Below are 20,109 nucleotides of genomic sequence, written 5' to 3'. Positions count from 1 at the left end.
ATTCCCCCAACTTTCTTTATGAATATTATTGCAATCTATTTCAAAATATTGATATCTGTTTTTAAAAATTAATTTACTCCAGGCTAATCTGTATTCTGTATGGACCTCTTTTTTGTACGTATGGTAGCTACTGTCCAAAATGGAATAATCTGCAGGTAAAATAAGCAGGTTAAAAAATAAAAAAAACTAAACACCACATACTTCACTAGGACCCATGAAGTGCTAAATTCCTTACATTATCCAGAAAATTCAGTTTCTGTTTAGTTTAGTTGGGTAATGGCAATTATAATTATAGTTTGAACTTTTGGCTGTTAATACACACATGTGCTGAAGTTTACAATACATAGAAATGTGCATGTGAATGTCTTTCACCACTCCAATCCACTAACACACTCTATTGCCAAAGTTGTTCTTTTAAGTGCAGATGAGACCATATGACTCCTTTACTCACCAAACTCCATTGGCTTCCCATTGTTTCTAAGATAAAATACAAACTATTCTGTAGCTGTTAAAACCCAATAAAATCCATCTCCAATCTGTCTTTCCCTATCATACTATCTGAACCAGCCAAATTGATATTTTCTCCTTCTTCCTCATATAAATTTCCTGCCTCTGCTTTTGTAGGGCCACCCCAAATACCTGGAATAATGTATTTTCCCTTCCCCTGCCCCTTACCGCTTTTTCTGAGTCCCTCTCTTCAGAATGCATCTTGGGCACCATACTTTATGTGAATATTCTACATGATCATCCTCACTATTAGTTGCTTTCCCTCACAAATCACTTTATATTTATTTAAGTTATAAATAAATTTATATTTATTTACAAACTACTTTGTATATATTTGAACTTATTAACTTAACATATAATTGTTATCTGCCCCTTTAGAATATGTAATTATTATAAGTAGATATTATTTTATTTTTTGTATGGTATCCTCAATGCCTAGCATAGTGCCTGGCAAATACTAAGTGTTTAATAAATGCTTGTTAATTGATTGATTGGAGTACAATACAGACATTCACACATACATAATTTTCTCAAGACATAAAATCTTAAGTTAAATATTTGATTAAGAACCCTATACATTAAAACCCATAATTTTTCAAGAAAAATAGTACAAATCAATTTTGTTACTTGTCTTCACACTCAAAGATAATTTAAAACAGCTCGATTAAAAAAAATCTACTGTGGGCTTCAAAATACGATTTTCTTGGTCTCAGATTTTTCTTGCTATATAAATTCTACTTTGGCCTGATAAATAGTAACTTTATTGACTGACTCATAATAATTATTATCTCTGATACACATCACCTAATGGCAGAATGAGAATGAGATAAAGAAATGAATAAATCATACTATTAAAACTATCAGGGGATTAAAAAAAAGGAAAAACCAATCGTTGTGAATGAGCCACAAAATTCATAGCTGAGAGTTGTTGTTGTTTTTTCAAATGTAATATTCAATGACTTCAAAAAGAAAACCATTAATATTTACAAAGTACATCTATATTAATTAAAAATAATTGACACAAACATGTTCATTTTCCATTTGGAAATTAATTTTTATTTCATCCCTTCATAATTTACCTCAAGCAAAAATTTTTAAAAGAGCAATAGAATGGATTGAAATTGTTGTAGTAGATTCAAATGTAATTTCTATAAAGGGAGAATTGCCTACAGAAGTGATTTTGTAGTCATCCTTCATGTTAAACTATGGAATGAATTTGTTTAAAAAAAAACCAACCTCAATTTTAGTTCACTTCTGACATGATATCATGATGTTATTTTGATCCTTAACTTAAAGCTCATTCAAATGCTTGGTAAAATCATGCCTTCTCTAAAAGATTAATGAAAATACATTTGGATTTATTATAAATATTCTTACTATGTTTTAAAGCTGTTTGTGATTTTACTGTAAATCTTTTAAAAATGCTTAATGTTGTAAAATAATTTGAATTTGAATAGTTCCCTGAAACTTTTCACCAACAAAGTCCATTAATCATAAACTGAGTCACATGTTAAAGAAAAAACACTCTTTATCCCCTAAGTTTTATCCCTCACTAGGATATTGTACATTTAGGTGTAAAGCACCTATTCTGTGATTACCTGTACCTGGAGAGATTAGAAAGTAAGTGTACAAACAGAAATATCTAAAATACAAAGTTCCTTGGAGTAATATATCCTTTAAAATTAATTAAAGAAAGAAAACTTGGTGGTTTGGCAGATATAAGTAGAAAAGTTGTTCAATGCCTTTGGCATAGACCAGGCAAAGATTTAGATAGGGAGGATATCAGTTAAGATAGAACAGGAAGTTCTATTACATTTATTAAAAAAAAAAAAAAAAGTTGAGAGGAGTTACTGATCACAATGGAATTTGAGGAATGAGCAGTGGGTAAGAAAAAGGTACTGACAACCATGGTAAAGAGTCAGAAGAAGGAAGCATGAGGGAAGAAATAAGTGCATTTTCTATGCACAATCAGATGGCATATTTAGAAATCGAAGGACAATGAGACAGACCCTTTAAATTACAATCTCAGGGAAAAAATCAAGGATGGAAGAATGGTTTGGTTATTCAATTATATAATATTATATAATAAATAAATTATAAGATGAACTTCTTGCTAAGGAGGCCCTGAAGAGAGTCTCTGGAAATACAAAGAAAAAAGCCAGTGGAGTAACTGGATAGATTACAGACATTACAAGGATGAAGTTTTAGGAGAAGAATATAGCCAAAAGTTTTAAATATTAAAGAAAGAACTAGAATGACAGTGGAGTAGAAGTCTTTTTTATTTGGCCACAAAAATCTAATTTTCACAAATCACAAATCATTTTAGCTTATAATTTTTTTAGTCATTGAAGTAATGACCAATAACTAAAATATATTTCCCATTCCCTGTAAAGTATATTTAACACAGATGATTAAATCTGTGATTAAAAAAAGGGCATAAATCTTGACTTAAAATTTTAAAGCAAACTTTTGAAAACAAATGAAATTGCAGTTTTGTGAATTTTGTGAAACCTATTCAAAGAATCCATTTAAGAATGGTGGAGGCAACTTTATTTCAGTCCTTCCCTCATCTTATCTAATAATGACCTACAAACTAATCCAGCAATAAAAAAATAGTCAAACCAGGTGTTTTATGGCATATAACAAGCACTTTGTTAAGAACTTAAGTGTTTGACTTTTGAATCTATTCTGGTGAAAATGGTCTGCTTTGACATCTCTCTGAGATAGCTATTATCTAAAGGTGTTACATTTTAGGATACTGTCTGTATACCTTTTTTTAAAAAAAATATGTATTTTTAACACAATTTTAACACAACACAAATTTAACACAATGAAATTTGGGGGAATTTCATTTTACCACTTCAAAATTATTTTTAGTAACAAAATAGGAGAAGAAATACATACAATGAATTATTAGATTATATGAATGTTAAACAGAGAATTTCTTTAAATTAAATTTGTGATCACTTTAGATGTCATAGTGTTTCTGTAGCTTCTGAAATGAAAACTGTAACTTGCAATCATATGTGGTTAAGTGCACCCCAAATTATCATATATGTTTCAAATATACTTATTTGTAAATTGGCCAATAAGTGAATCCACAAAAGGCAATGTGATATGACTGACATTTACCTATACATGTGTGATTTCTTGCCTCATAGCCTTCAGGGCAAGTTTTCCTAATATTCCTTTTAGTCCTGGAGAGAGATGTTCTGCTGTTTCTATACTCTGAGTAGGAGCTGTAGCGATTTGAGTACTGTCTGTAATGCTGTTGAGGTTGATTGTTGTCTCTCAGAGGGGAGAACTGTGCAAGATTATAACTACTGTAACGGGCACCATAATTTGGTAGCCTCTCCAATCCAGCGCAAGATTTCCCATCACCTAATAAATGTTGTCCAGGTGGACAGAGACACTTGAAGCTGCCAGCAATGTTGGTGCACTGATGTGCACAAGGTTTAGGCACCTGTTCACACTCATTAATGTCTGCTTATGTGACATAATCCAAAAAAAGAAAAAACACACACACAACACAGAAACAAAATATCAGTCTGTGGAAGAAACTGAGGACATGATGTCACCTGCAACAAAAACATGCCAGAGGGTTCTTCCATTTTCGTTGTTTTTCTAACAGATTTTCTCCTAACAAAAGACCTTATATAAAATTTTTAAATCGTACCACTTCAAAATATTAAGGCCTGCTTAAAAACCCTTCCAAAAAAATTCCTATATATCAAGATTTCTCCCTCCCCTTTTTAAACATTCTATCAGAGGCAAGATGAAGAGAAATTAAAGTAGTTAGATTAGAACTATATTTTTTTATGATAATGCCCTAAAATCCTTATGGAATTTCATGATTTTCATGAATTTTTTTCATAAATTTTCATAATTTCTCTTCATCCTTATGAAAGCTCTACTAATCTGTCTCTGGAAGACTTTGTCTTGATATATATTTAAAATTGTTACAGGGTGTTGTTTCAAAATTCTCATAATAAGTAAATTTGGTTCATTTTTATAAATTGTGAGTTTATATACAGGTGGAAGTTAATGAAAATAATATGCATTATAAATTCAACTTCTCACTGACCAATCTTTAATCCCCAATACCTAAGAAGTTGGAAAATCTCTTATTTTCCAGATCAGAGATTCCCAAATTTTTGCAATGCAAACAGAAAGAGATATAACATCTCAAAAAAAGATGTAAAGGTTGATTATACCACAACTTTCAACTTATACATTTGTGTTTGCTAACTATTGATAACTATTGATACAGGCAACTAGATGGTGCAGTTGTATAGAGTCAGCCTGAAGTCAGGAAGACTCATCTTGAGTTCAAATTTTGCCTCTAGATACTTTTTAATTGAGTGACCCTGAGCAAGCTCCTTAACTTTTTGACTCAATTCTTCATCTGTAAAATGAGTTGGAGAACATAATGGGAAACCACTTTAATATTTCTGGCAAGAAAATTCCAAATGGGGTCACAAATAGATGAACACAACTGAAACGAGTGAATAACAATTACAAACTATTAACATGACAATAGATTCTAGTATACTGTGAGAATAAGTGAAAGAATCCTTTTGATTCTAGCTATCTATAGAAATACAAAGTGTATTTTATTGTATATAATTGTATGCATCTATGGGCAATTAAAAAAAATTCTTACATTATGAGTATTGAGGATCAAATGCCATATCTAGTAACTTTTTATTAGTATATTTGCTTAGAATTTGCATTTTGTTAACTATGATTAAAAAAATACAAACAAGCATCACAAGTATTTTTTTTAATTTACTTTTAAAACTCCCTTAAAAAGTAATCATCATTATTATAACATTGGAGTGTTGCTATAAAGCAGGTGAACTTATTCAAATTGTATCATAGAATCTTTAAATTAACTTAGCCTTTATCATGCTAAGAAAATTAAGAAATAAATGTTGATGAATTTTGGGTTCATATGGCTGAATTCTTATAATTTTCTGAATTATCAGGCACAGTTTTCCTTGATCATAGGATTCAAAGATAAATGAATACAGTTTGGAGAATTTATCAAGTTTAAAAGGGATAGTGTCTCTGTAAAAACTTTAGTGTATATAACTTTAAGCAACAGGCTGGACCATGAATGTGTCTTAGTAATAATTTTATTTATTTAATAATATTTCCTGTTAACTCACCCATACAGGGTCTTCCAACTCCCTGAGACCGATAACCTCGTGGACACACACAACGATAGCTTCCTTTTGTATTTTCACAGATCTGGTTATATCTGCATTGATGAGTGCCATCTTTGCATTCGTCAATATCTATAAATTAAAGAGGTAAAAAAAAAAGTGGTGACATTTCCATTTTCAAAATCTAAACTTCTGATTTTCCATCTTAAAACATAATTGTTTCAGTTTCTTAAGACAGTAGAAAGGTTGGTTACAGAAAAACGGTTTAATTTGACTACTATGTTTCTCTACTTTTATGAAACTCTTTCTTTCACTTCTGGAAACTATAACACCCTTGTTCTCCTATTTCTTTGAATCACTCCTCTATTTTTTTCTACAGTGGTTCCTCTTCCCTTTATTTTGACAGCTTTCTGTTAGTACTCCATCTAGTGTTTCTGATTGCAGCTTATCCATGCCTTCTTTTCTTGTTTGATCCTTGTCCATGTCTTATGAATCCTTCATAAAGTACAGTATGGTGCAATAGAAAGAACATTAGTTTTAGATTTGGAGGATCTGGGTTCAGATTCTAACTCAAAACACTTTTGTAACAGTTTCTTTCTCAGTAAAATGAGAGGGTTGTTTTAGGTGGTTCTTTCCAGTTCTAGATGTATAATCCTGGTTTCTATTCAATGTGCCATTTCCTTTGACACTGCAAGGAGCACTTGGCTATTTATTTGGCTCTCTCTTACCACACGAACATGGATAACACATAACCTATCTTATTTTGACCATACATTTCTTTGATTACATCTCATAGTTTGATTCTTCTTTGTAGTTCCTTATGTAAAAGGGAAAGGGTAGAATAATGGATAAAATGCTGGTCTTGGAGGAAAGAGATCTGGGCTCAAACTCTGTCTCAGGCATTTTCTAGTTACATGACTTTGAACAAGTCCATTACTCTCTGTGTACTGTAGTTTCTTTATGTATAACATGAATGGACTCTACAGTTCCCTTTAGCATTATGGAAGGGATATGTTGGAGCCTACTTTCATGCACTATTGCATTTTTCAACTGCCTTCTGAGTCATACTCATTTTTATAACTTTGAAGACTAGTATTCCATGACTTTTGGCCATACAATGCTAGCGGCATACTGGATTTTAAAATATGAGCCTTTGTTTCAACTTGAAGTGTGATGGCTTTAAATGAACTTTGCAATTTTCCAAAGACAATCCAGTCTGCCTTACTCCTGAATTCAATTCTAGACTCAACCCATTGTTCATTTTTGGTCTATGACAGAAGAACTCTATGAGTTCTCCATTTAACTACATGCTATAGTCTAGAAAATAGGCATTTGTATCCATTTCTTCTCAATGAAATTTATTATTATTATTATTATTTGCTTAGATAATTGACGTTAAGTGCCCAAGGTCACACAGCTAGGAAATTCTAAGTGTCTGAGGCCAAATTTGAAGTCAGGTCCTCCTGACTTCAGGGCTGGTGCTCTATCCACTGCACCACCCAGCTGCTCCAGGAATTTATTTTGAAATAAAAATATATTTTATCTCCTTTCTACTTCCTCTCTTTGGAAACAAAAAACAAAACTCACATTACAAATACAAATGTTAAGCAAAGCAAATTTTGTTTTGGCCATAGCTAAAACAGATGTATTTCCTTATATATCTTGAATGTATCACCTCATATCTGGAGAAGAGTAGAGTGATTGCTGGGTCAATGTCTTGAATAGTTATAGATTTTATTCAAGATACTCTACAGTGTTCAGGGGTTTAATCAATCAACCAAGAAGCATTTATTAAGGATTTACTATGTTCTAGGCACTATTTTAGACATTGAAGAAACAAAGACAACAAAATATTCCCTGCCTTAAAGAAGCTTACATCTCTATTAGGGGAAACATTTACACATATTAATTAAATACATTGTAAATGCGGAAGGGAAAACATTAACAACTGGGGTACCTGGATGTCATAATGTCATCTATAAACAGAAGCATCTAGATGACCTTTTCAACTTGGATTGTGCTCATTTCTGTAACAATGGTGAAACCTTTAGGAATCATAGTTCTCCCTATTTCATGTCTCAGCCTCCACTGGTAATAATGATCAGAGGACCACTAAATAGGCTTATCGGTGTTCGCGTTTTCAAAAAATATGATCAGATTGCTTGTAAAACTAAATATTGACTATTCTTTGATTATACTCTCAATAAGAACATTATTGTTTGGATGCACATTAGTGTGTTTGGATTATTTTTATAAACTTTTTATATTGATGGAAATATAGTCATACTAGTTAATTGGTTACGTTCTCTTGGCCATTTTTGGGAAATATTAATGGGGTTGAAGGTATTTTTCCATGCTTTATTTGCCTTTCATTACTTTATATATCTTCTGAATTTATTCCTTAATAACCATATAACTGTTTCCTTTTGCATGTTTCCTCTATGTGTATTAGGTCCAGTCTAGCTGCTTTTTAATGTTTATTATCTTTTCTACCATTTTATCATCTTAAAGACACATTCAGAATTAAAATGCTTAATTGCAAGCATAGGATTTACTGTCTGACAGCAAAAAAAGATTTATAAGTTTTATAAAAAAATTATTTGCAAATTGTTTCCATCTTTCATCTGTTTGTTATGCTTCTTTTAGCTTCATCTTTAAATTCATTTGGGAGGACTTTGCTTAATTAAGTCTCTTGCCAAGTTTTCATTAGACTTTTATCCTACATTGCTACTTTCTATTTTATGAGGCAGTACTGTTTATAATCTTCCACCATCCTTTCTATGAGTTTACAGATGAGTTTATTTTCTTAAGGACTATTGCCTTTGGCTGCCATAGAGCTATCTTGGCAGATAAATCAAATGTTTACTGCCAAAGATACTTTTTAGGTTCCTTTGCTCATCTTGTTATTGCAATTTTGATACATTTTTTACACTTCTATATGAAATTATGATGATATGAATCTATCTCCTTTTTTACATAGTCCATTTGGGGGAACCAATAACATGTTTAAATATATCAGATTGGGGTTGTTTTAATTAACACCTGTATGATCTCATTTTTATTCTAACTTTATACTATTTTTGGTCTTTGTTCTAACAAATCAGTGCTTTCATTTCTAGGGAGAGCTTATTTAGGAATGATTCTCCCAACATGAGCTCTTAGTATCACAGCTTTTGAGATGGAATGGGGTAATCCAATAATTTTTTCATCTGCAAAATAAAAGTGCTAGTGAGATTAGGTGACTTGCCCAAGATCATAGGGGCTGAGCCTGTCACAATATCATGAGACATAAATAAAAACCAGGTTTATTACAAGAGAGATGAACATGCATGTGGAACCCAAAGAGTTTACAATCCTTGCAAAAGTTTGTATATTTATGACAGTACCACAAAAGGAGGAGAAGAAACAGGAAGGGGCATGGTGTGGGAGGGGAAAGGTGCAGTTACCCCTCCTGAAGGGGAAGAGCAAGGAAATGGCAAAAGACACATTTTTCCCCCTTGGGAATCCTTAGGCTTTGAAACTAACAGAGTCCCCTTATCTTCAAGGGATCTCAGCTGCACAGTTTCCCAGCCTGAGACAGACTTCATGGTACCTGTTTTGCCCCTCAAAAATTAACAGAGAATCCAGTTTGGGGAGCAAACAACAAATTATGTCAGCTGAGGTGAGGGGAGGGCTTTGTTCTTGACATATCCAGGTCCTCAGACATGCTCTGGAGTCCAGTGTTTTTGGAAAATGTGACAATTCAAGACAAATTCAGAGGATCTCTTAATAACTTTCAATATCTCCCCCCACTCATTGGTCAAAGGTGACTTTTGAGAACACTGACGACCTCAAGAGGCCACAATTCAAACTTTTGCCCTGTCACAAAAATCTGTGTAGTACACCGAGTCTAACATGTTGTAGTCTATTAAGATAAGAGTATTGTTCCTCAGAAAGCAGATTTATGATATTGTTGGGAGGATTAAAGCCTTCTTAGAACGGCAGAACTTGTTGGTACTTGAACTCTACCAGCATAGTCTTTGAGAGGTCATATTGTCTTTTTACTACACTGTGGCACTGGAGTAAGATGCTGCCACATTATTCTTACCTAAACACATCTTTGATTAAACTATTCTTCTCAGAACCTCTAATGGTTCCCTGACACTTAACACATTAAGTTCAATTTTCTTATAACTGTCATTCAAGCTCAAGTTTTCTGTATTAAGACCCGAGAGTACTACTAGGTTTATTTCTTATTCTCCAAAGAATCCCTTATTCTTCAGTCAAACTGGACTACTTGCCTTTTCTCATATATACAATGTATTTTTTTCAGTTTCCTGCCCTTCTGAATATTGTTCCCTATGCTTATAATATCCCACCTTCAATGCTTATAATTCATTTCTACTTACAAATATCCTACTCATGAGTTCAAATGTCAGCTCCTTTATGAAGATTTTCCTAATCCTTCCTAATTGGGCATAATTTCTACCTCCTATAAATATAATTTGTACTTTTGGAGGCATTTATAAACTACCATGAATTACATATATTCATGCAGCAAAAAAAATCCCCTCATCCTTTTGTTCTTTGACCTTAATTAGGAAGCAAAAATAATTTTTTTTCAAGAATTATGAAAATTTCTTTCAATTCTCATTAATAACATCTTAAAAATCTTCTGACAAAATGAAATAAAGAGGAAAATTTGATTTTAGTTGTTGGTCCTCAAAATTAAAGGGATTGTTTACCTTTGAGATCAAGTTTGTTAAAAGTTTTAAAAACTAAATTGCTTACTTGGCTTGGTGATGATTAATTTTCTGAGACTGATCTCGACTATGGAACTGCTCATATACCTACCAATGCAGGTTCCATTTTCAGCTTTGGTCATTCCATTTGGACAAAGATCAATGCATTTGTAGCCACCACGTGTATTTTTGCAATGTTGATCTGGTCTGCACACATTTTGTCTGCACTCATTCACATCTTGATAAAAGAACAAAAATAATTCAAATTGAGATTGTATTTCCTCCTATATGGAATAAGCAGCTTGAGTTTTCAAAAACAACCCCACTATCTAAACTAACATCAATCTCAAACAATGAACCTCATTGTTCAAAAGACTAATTTCTCTCAGAGTTGACATTAAAATCAAGTAAGACAATGTATATCAAATTATTTTGAACAAATACAGAAATACAAATATCAACTATGATTACTATAAATGCACATATGTATGTATATATATATATATATACATACATACACACACATACACTTAGGCTTAAAACAAAGTACAAATTTATTTAATCCTTATTCAATTTTAAATGACATGATTTCTATACCTTGATGCTGCAACTCTCCAAAGCAGTCACCAAAAACACTACAGTAATAATAGTACATTGAGAAAAGAAAGTATAGAATTTAAGGGTAAAAAAGACTTTTAGTCAAGAAAGAAAAAAGTAAAATAATGAAAATATGTCCTGTAGGATTTGTCTTCATAATGTTTCTGAAATGACTGTATGAATATCATGTTGGTATTTTTTTTTGGTGGAAATCATGATTTCTTTTGTATGGAATATTACCAGTGAGGAAATTCATTCACCTAATGTAGATTGGTACTTGCTAATTAGAGTCAAGTTGTTAGAAAGTTGTGTGGTGTACCTAGAGATTAAGTGACCAGCTCAGGGTTACACAGTTAGTGTATATCAGAGTCAGGGCTTGAATCCAAGTCTTCTCTACTCTGAAGCTGGCTCTCTACCCACAGTGTAAGACATTATATGTCTAACTGCTTGTAGACATTATATGTCCCGAATATAAATCTGACATAAGTAGTAGTATAGAATTGTTTGGGCTACATTATAAGGTTACAAAAATCATAAACTTGAAATTAAAATCCATTTCCTACCCATGCATTTTCTGCCTTTAAGTTGATAACCTGGTTCACATCCACAGTGGAAACTGCCTATGGTATTGAAGCAGCGCTGGTGACAGGAATTAGATTCTTGACATTCATTAACATCTATACAAAAAAAACCAACCTATTAAGAATAAGCAATGTTGACTCGGGTAAATTTATCCAAAATACTTAGTATTTCATATCCTGTTTCAATGACTTATGCTTATAATCATTTATGTCTAATAACTTCCTTAAAACCAGTCTAACAAATTATTTAAATAGGAACTATTATCACTCTCTTGTTCTGTATTATTGAAACAATTTTTGAAACTTCCTGTTTTTTTTTTTAAACTTCTATATACTCAGTTAACAAATCCTGCTAGTTTACTCTATACTTCAACTAAAATGGACAGCTCCTTATATATGGACCACACTCAATGTCCTTTGCTTACACTATTCCCTTTACTTTGACTGTTCTTTCAACTGTCTATCTATCCTTTAAAAGCTTCCTCAAATAATGTAAGATTTGATGAGGAGGTTCTGTAAAATGCTACTGTTTCTAGATCTCTCTGTATGGGTAATGATTATAACTCTCAGTCCTAACACAACACCATCTAATGCAAGGGTTCTTAATGTTATTTTGTGTACATATCATGGATTCTGTTTAGCAATCTAATGAAGCCAGTGAACTCTTCTTTGAATAATGTTTTTAAAGGCATAAAATAAAATACAGAGAAATATAAAAACTATATGTAATATGTAATATCAATTATATTGAAAGACAATAATTAAATAGTAACAAAAACAACTTCACAAACCTCAGGTTAAGAACTCCTGCTCTAATGAATTTTTTTTGAATAGATCCCTAACTGTATTATAGTCACCTATGTTATTTTCTTACCCAAAGGACATTAAAGATTAGACTGACTCTATCTTACCCAAACTTCAAATTCCCCTGTATGCTTAGTCCTGTGTTGTTCATGCTGTATATACTGGATAAAGATTTATTTAGTTTTGATATTGTAAGTGACATGCATGACAAACTACTGCCTAATCCATTCTATCATTACACAAATGGAAGATACTTCTTTACTTCAATTATCTCCCATTTCTCTGACAAGTAAAGTTAAATTATGGAGAATTAATGATATGTTAGAATAATTATTACAGAGAGGAAAGAGGAGGATTTTTGTAATATCTTTTGATTCATGTCTCCCTCTCTACTAGACTGCTATCATGTTCATTATTTCATGACTTGCTACAGTAGCCTTCTGTTTTCTCAATTTTCACTTTCCAAACCTGGATGGTCATTGACAGATCAATGTTTTATGATATGATTTTCATTAAAAATTTTTTTGAGGTGAAGCTAGGTGGTGCAATGGATAGAGCACCACCCCTGAAGTCAGGCTGGAGGACCTGAGTTATAATTCAGCTTTGCATTCTTCTCTAACTAGCTCACAGATAGATATCTTATTCCCTGATTAAATTGGAAGCACCTGGGTCCAAAATCTTCTGCTTTTTTTATGTCTTGTACAATATAATAGGTACTTTATGAATTGAAGGGAAAAGTTTGTGCCTTTATATTAGTATAGTAAAAATCATTTCACCACTATTCTTAATTTTACCTTTAAGAATTTTTTTTTTTACAATTCAGGAAATTTTATAACTAAGTTGTAAAGGGAGCGTGGACTAAATACTATTCACATTTTGTTGCAAAGAATAAGATCCTATTGGTATAATATTGTATAAGGAGAATTTATGGAACCCCAGGTGCATTAAAATTAGAAGTGGGGGGGCATCAATCCTATCTAATTCAAGGTATTTAGAAATAGCTTTTTTGAAATGAGGTAAAAGACAAGTGGTTTTGTTTCTTAGTGTAACATGTACTCATACATACCCTGACAACTCAGTCCATCAGTTGTCCGCCGGAAGCCACTTCCACATCTGACTACACATCGATAGGAGCCAATGGTATTGTCACAGTCCTGACCTGCGTGGCAGCTATAGCCACCCAAAGCACATTCATCGATATCTGCAACAAAGTGTTTCAGTTAATTGGGGTGAGCTGAATACTTAAACTAAGAAAACATTAAAGTTAAGAGGTATGAGGTTAACTGCTAGACTGTTCTTAAGAGAACTGTTTCAAAATTGAACATGTGTCTTTTGGATGAGAGTTGGGAGGCCAGAAGTGGAAAGCATTATATAAGGTAGGTAGATTTTCACTTTTGAGTATGGGATGGTGCCCTCCTAGGCAGAAAGTAGAGGAAAATCTTCTCTCCTTCCCCTTTTTTGCCTTTAGTCATCAAACTCAATTCTTTCCTGTGTTTGGAGGAGAGAATTTTTTATTGCTGTTTTAGGTTGGTGGACAGTTTGCCAGTAATGGAATTTAGTCATAGGCTTCTAGTCTACCTTCTTCATTTAGAAAAACGAGGAAATTGAGTTTTTAGAGGTGAAGTGACATTTCCATGGTCACATAGGAGGATTGTAGCACCATGAACTGAGTCAAAATTAGAGGGTTGAACAGAACTTACCTTGTTCAACCCTCTCATTTTACAGATGAAAAACTGAGACCTGGAGAGGCTAAGTGATTTACCCAAACTAAGACAAGTATTAAATGGTATAGCTTAGGAGTGTGTGTATATCTGTTTATATGTATACATACACACACACACACACACACACACACACGTGTCCCAAAAGTCTTGGTGATATTTTAAGTTTCTTTAAAGTACTAAAGCTGCACACTGCATTAAGACTTTTGGGTCACCAATGCCCTCCCATTCCAAACCTAGTATAATGCTCTCTCTCCCTAGTGAGAAAGAGCTTTGTCAAACTTGAAACATTTAATAATCATGAGCTATTATCATTAACTTAGGGTAAAGTGGTCAGAATTTGAGTAGAAGCTAGGGCTGAAATACTGATTGTTTTTGGTAGCTTTGGGAAAAATCTTTGTCATGCTCAGAATATCCCTTAATACTTGTAGTTTTGAGAATACCTTGACAAGTTCTTCCATCAGCAGCTATAGTGAGGCCTTTGGGGCAGGAACAATAGTAAGTCCCCATAGCATTATGACAGCTATGAGAACAGGGATTTCGGACTGCACATTCATCTTCATCTGAAAGAAAGGACAATCATGTCTAAACATCAATTAAGAACTGCACCTTTAAGACTTTTAGGATCAAAGTCTTGTTCAAATAGTGAGCCACAATCATTCTTGCATATTGAAAAGGGAAATAATTTCAAATATGGCTTATGTCAACCTAAAATATACATACTAGAATAAGTCTTTCTCCCTCAACTCCTGCAAATGCTTTTCACAGCTATCAGACTTACAAGTTCAGTTGTCTAAAAATCTGGAGCAACCATTGATGAAAAACAAACGCACTGCATCAAAGCTTCCATTCTCTGTGAGCCTGTTCCCCAGATGCTTGGAAACCTTGATCTGTGGTTGTGGCTGCTCTGTGGTTTTCTGATACATGGGCAGATGGGGTGACTTGGCTCTTAGTCTCATTCCTATTGTCCTGTTCTAAGTGTTTAGCAATTCTGAGGGTTGGGTAAGTAGGTGGCTACGCTATTACTATCACACATGTGACAGTTGTACTATCCCATCCAAAGTGTTTTCTATGTAAACACTCCAATCCTGGCTTTGGAAGTCAATCCTGGAGAAGTTTACCAGACAAATTTATGCTTGTTTTTTCACTTACCAGCACAGAAGGGTCCAGCTGAATCTAACACAAATCCAGAAGGGCACTGATTGCTCCTGTCTCCTATCATGGAAGAAACCAAAATTTATTGGTGGGCAAAAACATAAACACTTCATTTTTTTCAATTTAACCTACACTGTAATAATGTTACAACACAATATTTGAAAACATGTTAACAGTGGAAAATTTTCATGTTTTTAATCTAAATACTGTATGAACTATAATCCCGAGGCTGTTGACATGTTGTCACCAGCTGTAGATTTCTGTTTAATTTGTTTACATGAAGTCAAAGGAAAACTTTAAAATGTTATTCAGGGGTAACTATAAAACAATCAAATGACTGTTGACATGCCAGACTGACCACAGAACAAAGTCTTCATTACCCTTGAAAACATTACTCAGAACTTTCCTCCTAATAGGAGTGATTTTTGTCAGGCAACCTTAAGGAGTCTGCTGTAACACATAATTTGACTTTCAGAAAAACATAGAATATTAGAGATAGATGATACTTAGAGAACATAGTCCAAATGCCTTGATTTGAAGATAAACTAAGGCCTAAAAGAGTAAAGTCACTTATTCAAGATTATATAGGTACTATATCACAGAGTCAGGATCTGAAATCAAGTCCTGTGATTTCAAATCTAGTGCTTTTAAAAAATTATACCATATATTTTACATCTATAGACCAAATGACTAAGAGGGGGGGAATTAAATTGTAAACTTTATGAAGTTAAGAGACTCTTAAGCTCTAGTCAAACTATACTTCATTCCAATCACATCCTACTTTCTTCCTCACCATGTATTTATAAAGGCTATGCCCTTGCCTGTAATATATTTCCTCATATCTACCTATAGAAATAGAATCTTTGAAGGACCAGTTGAGCTATCATGTTCTCTAAAGTGATTTCTCTATTCTGACATTTTTCTAGAACATATTATCTAGATATCTGTTTTGTCTCTATAATGAGATATCTATTGTTCATAATAATTTGTGTTCATGCCAAATACCTTCATGATACTATGAGATACTTGTGGACAGAGACTACATCATTTTCCTTTGTGTCCCAAGTGTCTGCTGTAGTGCTTTGCATATTAGTGAATTTAATTGAATAAGAACTGAAAATGCTATATATGGATGGGATTATGTATTTAACATTATAGGCTCCAAGCACTCAGTAAGTTCAAGAATATAGTCTACTTACAACTCAACAAGAGGTAGACTATGTTCCAATAGTCAGGGCTTCTAGAGTGTCTGTGGACATACATGGTCACTACTATCATCTTATGGAGAGAGAGGCTAACTCTCATTTCCCTAAGCAGTAATTCAGTGCTGTTACTTCATCTTACCTTCTCTTTGTTTAATATATTAGAAATTTGGAAAGGATGGCCAGAGGCATTATTTTGAAAAATGTTCATTGCAAAATTGCCTTAGTTGAATACTTCACATTTACAAAAGACTCATATTTATTCTGGTCAAATCCTAAAAAACCAAAATTATTCCAAGCTGTATCTTTAGAGATTTGAAAATTTGTTCATTGTACAGAGATTTTCAGTTGTAAAAATTATGCTTGATAATTATAAACTCATACCCACCTACTACCTTGTGAAACATAGAATGTATCCAATGAAGATTTTTCTCACATGGCATTTGATCCACAAATTAATTGCATTAATTCTACATGGTTCTCAATTTAAAAATCCCCATAAAATAAAGAAATGTTAATATATCTGAAATTTATATGAATATAAATATCTTTTTGCTCTATTTCATCTTCATTCTGGTTTTCCTGTAGGGCAATAATCTTTTAAATTAATTACCTATAAAGCTATAATCATTTCTTTGCAGCAAAAACAATTAGGTGAGCTAGGTCAGGAGAGAATCATAATTGATGGCAAGCATATCATCTGCATAAAGCATGAATAGCATAAATTCTCTCTAAAAGAGACCTTAGAGATTATCCAAGCCAAGCTTCTTTATATAAATAAAGTTAGATATTTAAACTAAATATAAAGAATTAGGACACAAATCTGATCAACTGAAATAATTAAAACATAAATTTGAACCAATCAACAAATTTAAGGACATTCTAATTATTTAACTTGCATACAGGAAAAAAAAACCTATTGTTAAGGAAAATAAATTGTGAAAACAGTTTCACAGGGCAAAGTTTTGGGCTGCCTTGTCCATTATTAATTATAATAAAATCCCTTGTCCCAAAGGAATGATTTAATTTGATTTAAGCAGTTGAAAATAATATGGCAGAAAGTAAAATACCCCAGAAGTCTCTATTTTGGCTTTATGTCTGTTTGACAATTTTATCAAAAACTTGAGAAAGGAGATAGATGGTATATTCATTAGATATGCTGATGTCACAAAATGATCTTGACAGGCTTAAAATACTGGGTTGAATAAATTTCTCACTATCTTTTTCTTTTCTTTGTTTAACATGGCTAATATGGAAATAGGTTTTGCATGACCTCACATATAAAATGGATATCCTATTGTTTTCTTAAAGGGTGAGGGAGAGGCAGGAAGGAGGAAGAGAATTTGGAACTCAAAATTTAAACATGCATATTAAAATCAGGCTAAATTAAATTTAGTAGGAGTAAACAGAAAGTCTTACATTTGGGTATAAAAAAATCAATTCCATATACATATGATAGGGGAGCCATGGATAGATAACAGATGTTCTGAGAAGGAATGACAGTTCAATATATGTAGTCAGCATTATGATATGGCAGTCAAAAATGATAATGTAGTCTTGGGCAGTGTCAGGAAAAGCATAAGCTTCCAGGATCAGGGTCGGGAGGTGGGGGGTGAGGAGGTAAGAGAGGGATAATCCCACTATATTCTGCCCTGATCAGATCTTGTCTTTTATACTATATTCACTTCTGGTCATGTGATTTAAGAACATTAATAAAACAGAGAATGTCCAGAGGAAGCAACTAGAATGTTAAAGGGGTTGGATTTCATGATATAAGGGAATTGACTGAAGGATGTGGGTATATTTATTATTTAGTAGAGAAGATGGACAGGAGGTGGGATGACATATGATATCTGTGCTCAAGAACTTGAAGGGTTGTCAAGTGGAAAAAGGATAAGATTTGTTTTCTTTAACCTCAGTGGACAAATTAAGAGCAATGGATGGAAGTGGTAAAGATGCCAAATTAACTTTTGATGTCAGGAAAAACTTCCTAACAATTAGATTGTCTCAAAGTGGAAAATTTTGCCTTAAGAAGTTATTTTGATTTACTGCTAACTTGACGGGATAGCTAGGAGGAACAGTGGATAGAGCACTGGATTAGGAATCAGGAGGACTCATTACTCCGAGTTCAGATCTGACCCCAGTTATTTACTAGTTGTGTGATCCTGGGCAAGTTACTTAAATCCTGTTTGCCTTAGTTCCTCATCTGTAAAATGAGTTTAAGAAGGAAATGGCAAATTAATGTCAGTATCTTTTCCAGGAAAACCCCAAATGAGGTCACAAAAGACACCTCATTTTCGTTCTTGCCTGAAAGTAACTAAAACAACAAAAAAAAGAGCAGGGATCAATAGTTAATAATTATGTATAAAAATGTTTTACCCAATCAAAACCTGGAGACACACACACACACATACACACAAATGAAAATGAAATGAAAAGTGGCTAAGGGAACAATACATCTATTAGTTCTGATTTGTGCTTCACTATCCCAGATCAGACAAGAAAGACAAAGGATCAAGATGGAAGAATATCCATTTAAGTTTAAATTCTATGCTAATAAAAGCCAGAGAGGCAAGTTTTAGTTGTCATATTATTACATAATTTGTGTCACTTAGCTAATTTAAAGAAAGGCTTTGATTTTTTTACAGAGCTAACTTTAAAGGCAAGCTGTAATGCTTTTCAGTGAAACCAAGAGCCAAGATGTGCATGCTGGGTATAAAGATGATCACAGACAGTCGGCCCAAGAGAAACAGTTTCATTCTAAGTCAACAGTGTATTTCTGAGGAAATGAAAAACTCAAACTTTTTCAAGGAGGATATTAGAGATGTGGTACATAACTGCTATGGAAATTGGGGTAGGATTTGAAAATCCTGACTGGCACCTAAGAGACTGAATTGAATGGTTGAGTCCAAGAGCTCCTCTCTCCTTTTAGGAAACTGGCACCAGAACTGCTTGAAGACTATGATAAGCCTTCTCCACTAAGGATTCACATTTCCATACTGTTTTTATTCTGAACCTTTAGAAAGTCAAATCCTTCAACTACTTTCATGAAGAAAACATATATGTGCCCAAAGAATGAGGATCAGAACAAATGAAGCAAATTCTTTTTACCTCCTAAGCATGCCAGCTGTGCTGTGGGATATCTGCTGGGATACATTCCGAAGAAGCAAGAACATAATCAAAAAAGGACAATGTGGATCATTTTAACTTGTGCCCTCACATATCAAAGTTAAAAATCATGCAAACATTTATTATCTATAAAATAACATCATGGAATATTTGAAGAAATTTCAGAACTCCACAGAAATATGAAAAGCTAATTGATGTGTTCTTTCTAATTGAAAAGGAAATCTTCACAGAGAGAGAGAAACATTAAAGCACCACATGTCATAAAAGAATACAGAAGTGAATTTCTGTGAACTACATTTGCAAAAGAAAATTAGTCTTAAAAATAATCACTTTAAGCAATTCCAGGCAAAAGGAAAGATGTTCAAATCTGCTGATTCTGGCTTTTTCAATATTGGGATTTATCCAGAATTTGACCAGTTAGATCTAAAACATAACTTTATATAATTTTGCATAGATTAAAAAATACCATTTGGCAAATATTTAACACAAAATAACATTTCTCCATTTTAAGGATTACAGAAAAG

General features: G+C 33.1%; 1 protein-coding gene across 3 annotated transcripts in view; it reads right to left on the bottom strand.

Moving 5' to 3' along the window:
- HMCN1 (hemicentin 1) overlaps nucleotides 1-20,109 on the bottom strand; it is a 465,183-nt gene that overhangs the window by 9,410 nt on the left and 435,664 nt on the right. The window contains exons 98-104 of one of the 3 annotated variants that reach the window (XM_031937038.1): nucleotides 15,252-15,314; nucleotides 14,543-14,662; nucleotides 13,445-13,579; nucleotides 11,557-11,670; nucleotides 10,509-10,634; nucleotides 5,679-5,807; nucleotides 3,640-3,993 (exon numbers count right to left, since the gene is read on the bottom strand). In XM_031937038.1, coding sequence (XP_031792898.1) covers nucleotides 3,640-3,993; nucleotides 5,679-5,807; nucleotides 10,509-10,634; nucleotides 11,557-11,670; nucleotides 13,445-13,579; nucleotides 14,543-14,662; nucleotides 15,252-15,314 — 1,041 coding nt within the window. The remainder of the gene's footprint in view (nucleotides 1-3,639; nucleotides 3,994-5,678; nucleotides 5,808-10,508; nucleotides 10,635-11,556; nucleotides 11,671-13,444; nucleotides 13,580-14,542; nucleotides 14,663-15,251; nucleotides 15,315-20,109) is intronic. The other 2 variants (XM_003767514.3, XM_031937039.1) reach the window with 2 other exon arrangements.

The sequence above is a fragment of the Sarcophilus harrisii genome, chromosome 4 (genome assembly GCF_902635505.1).
Source record: "Sarcophilus harrisii chromosome 4, mSarHar1.11, whole genome shotgun sequence".
Taxonomy (NCBI): domain Eukaryota; kingdom Metazoa; phylum Chordata; class Mammalia; order Dasyuromorphia; family Dasyuridae; genus Sarcophilus; species Sarcophilus harrisii.
This window is presented reverse-complemented; position numbering and strand designations above follow the sequence as displayed.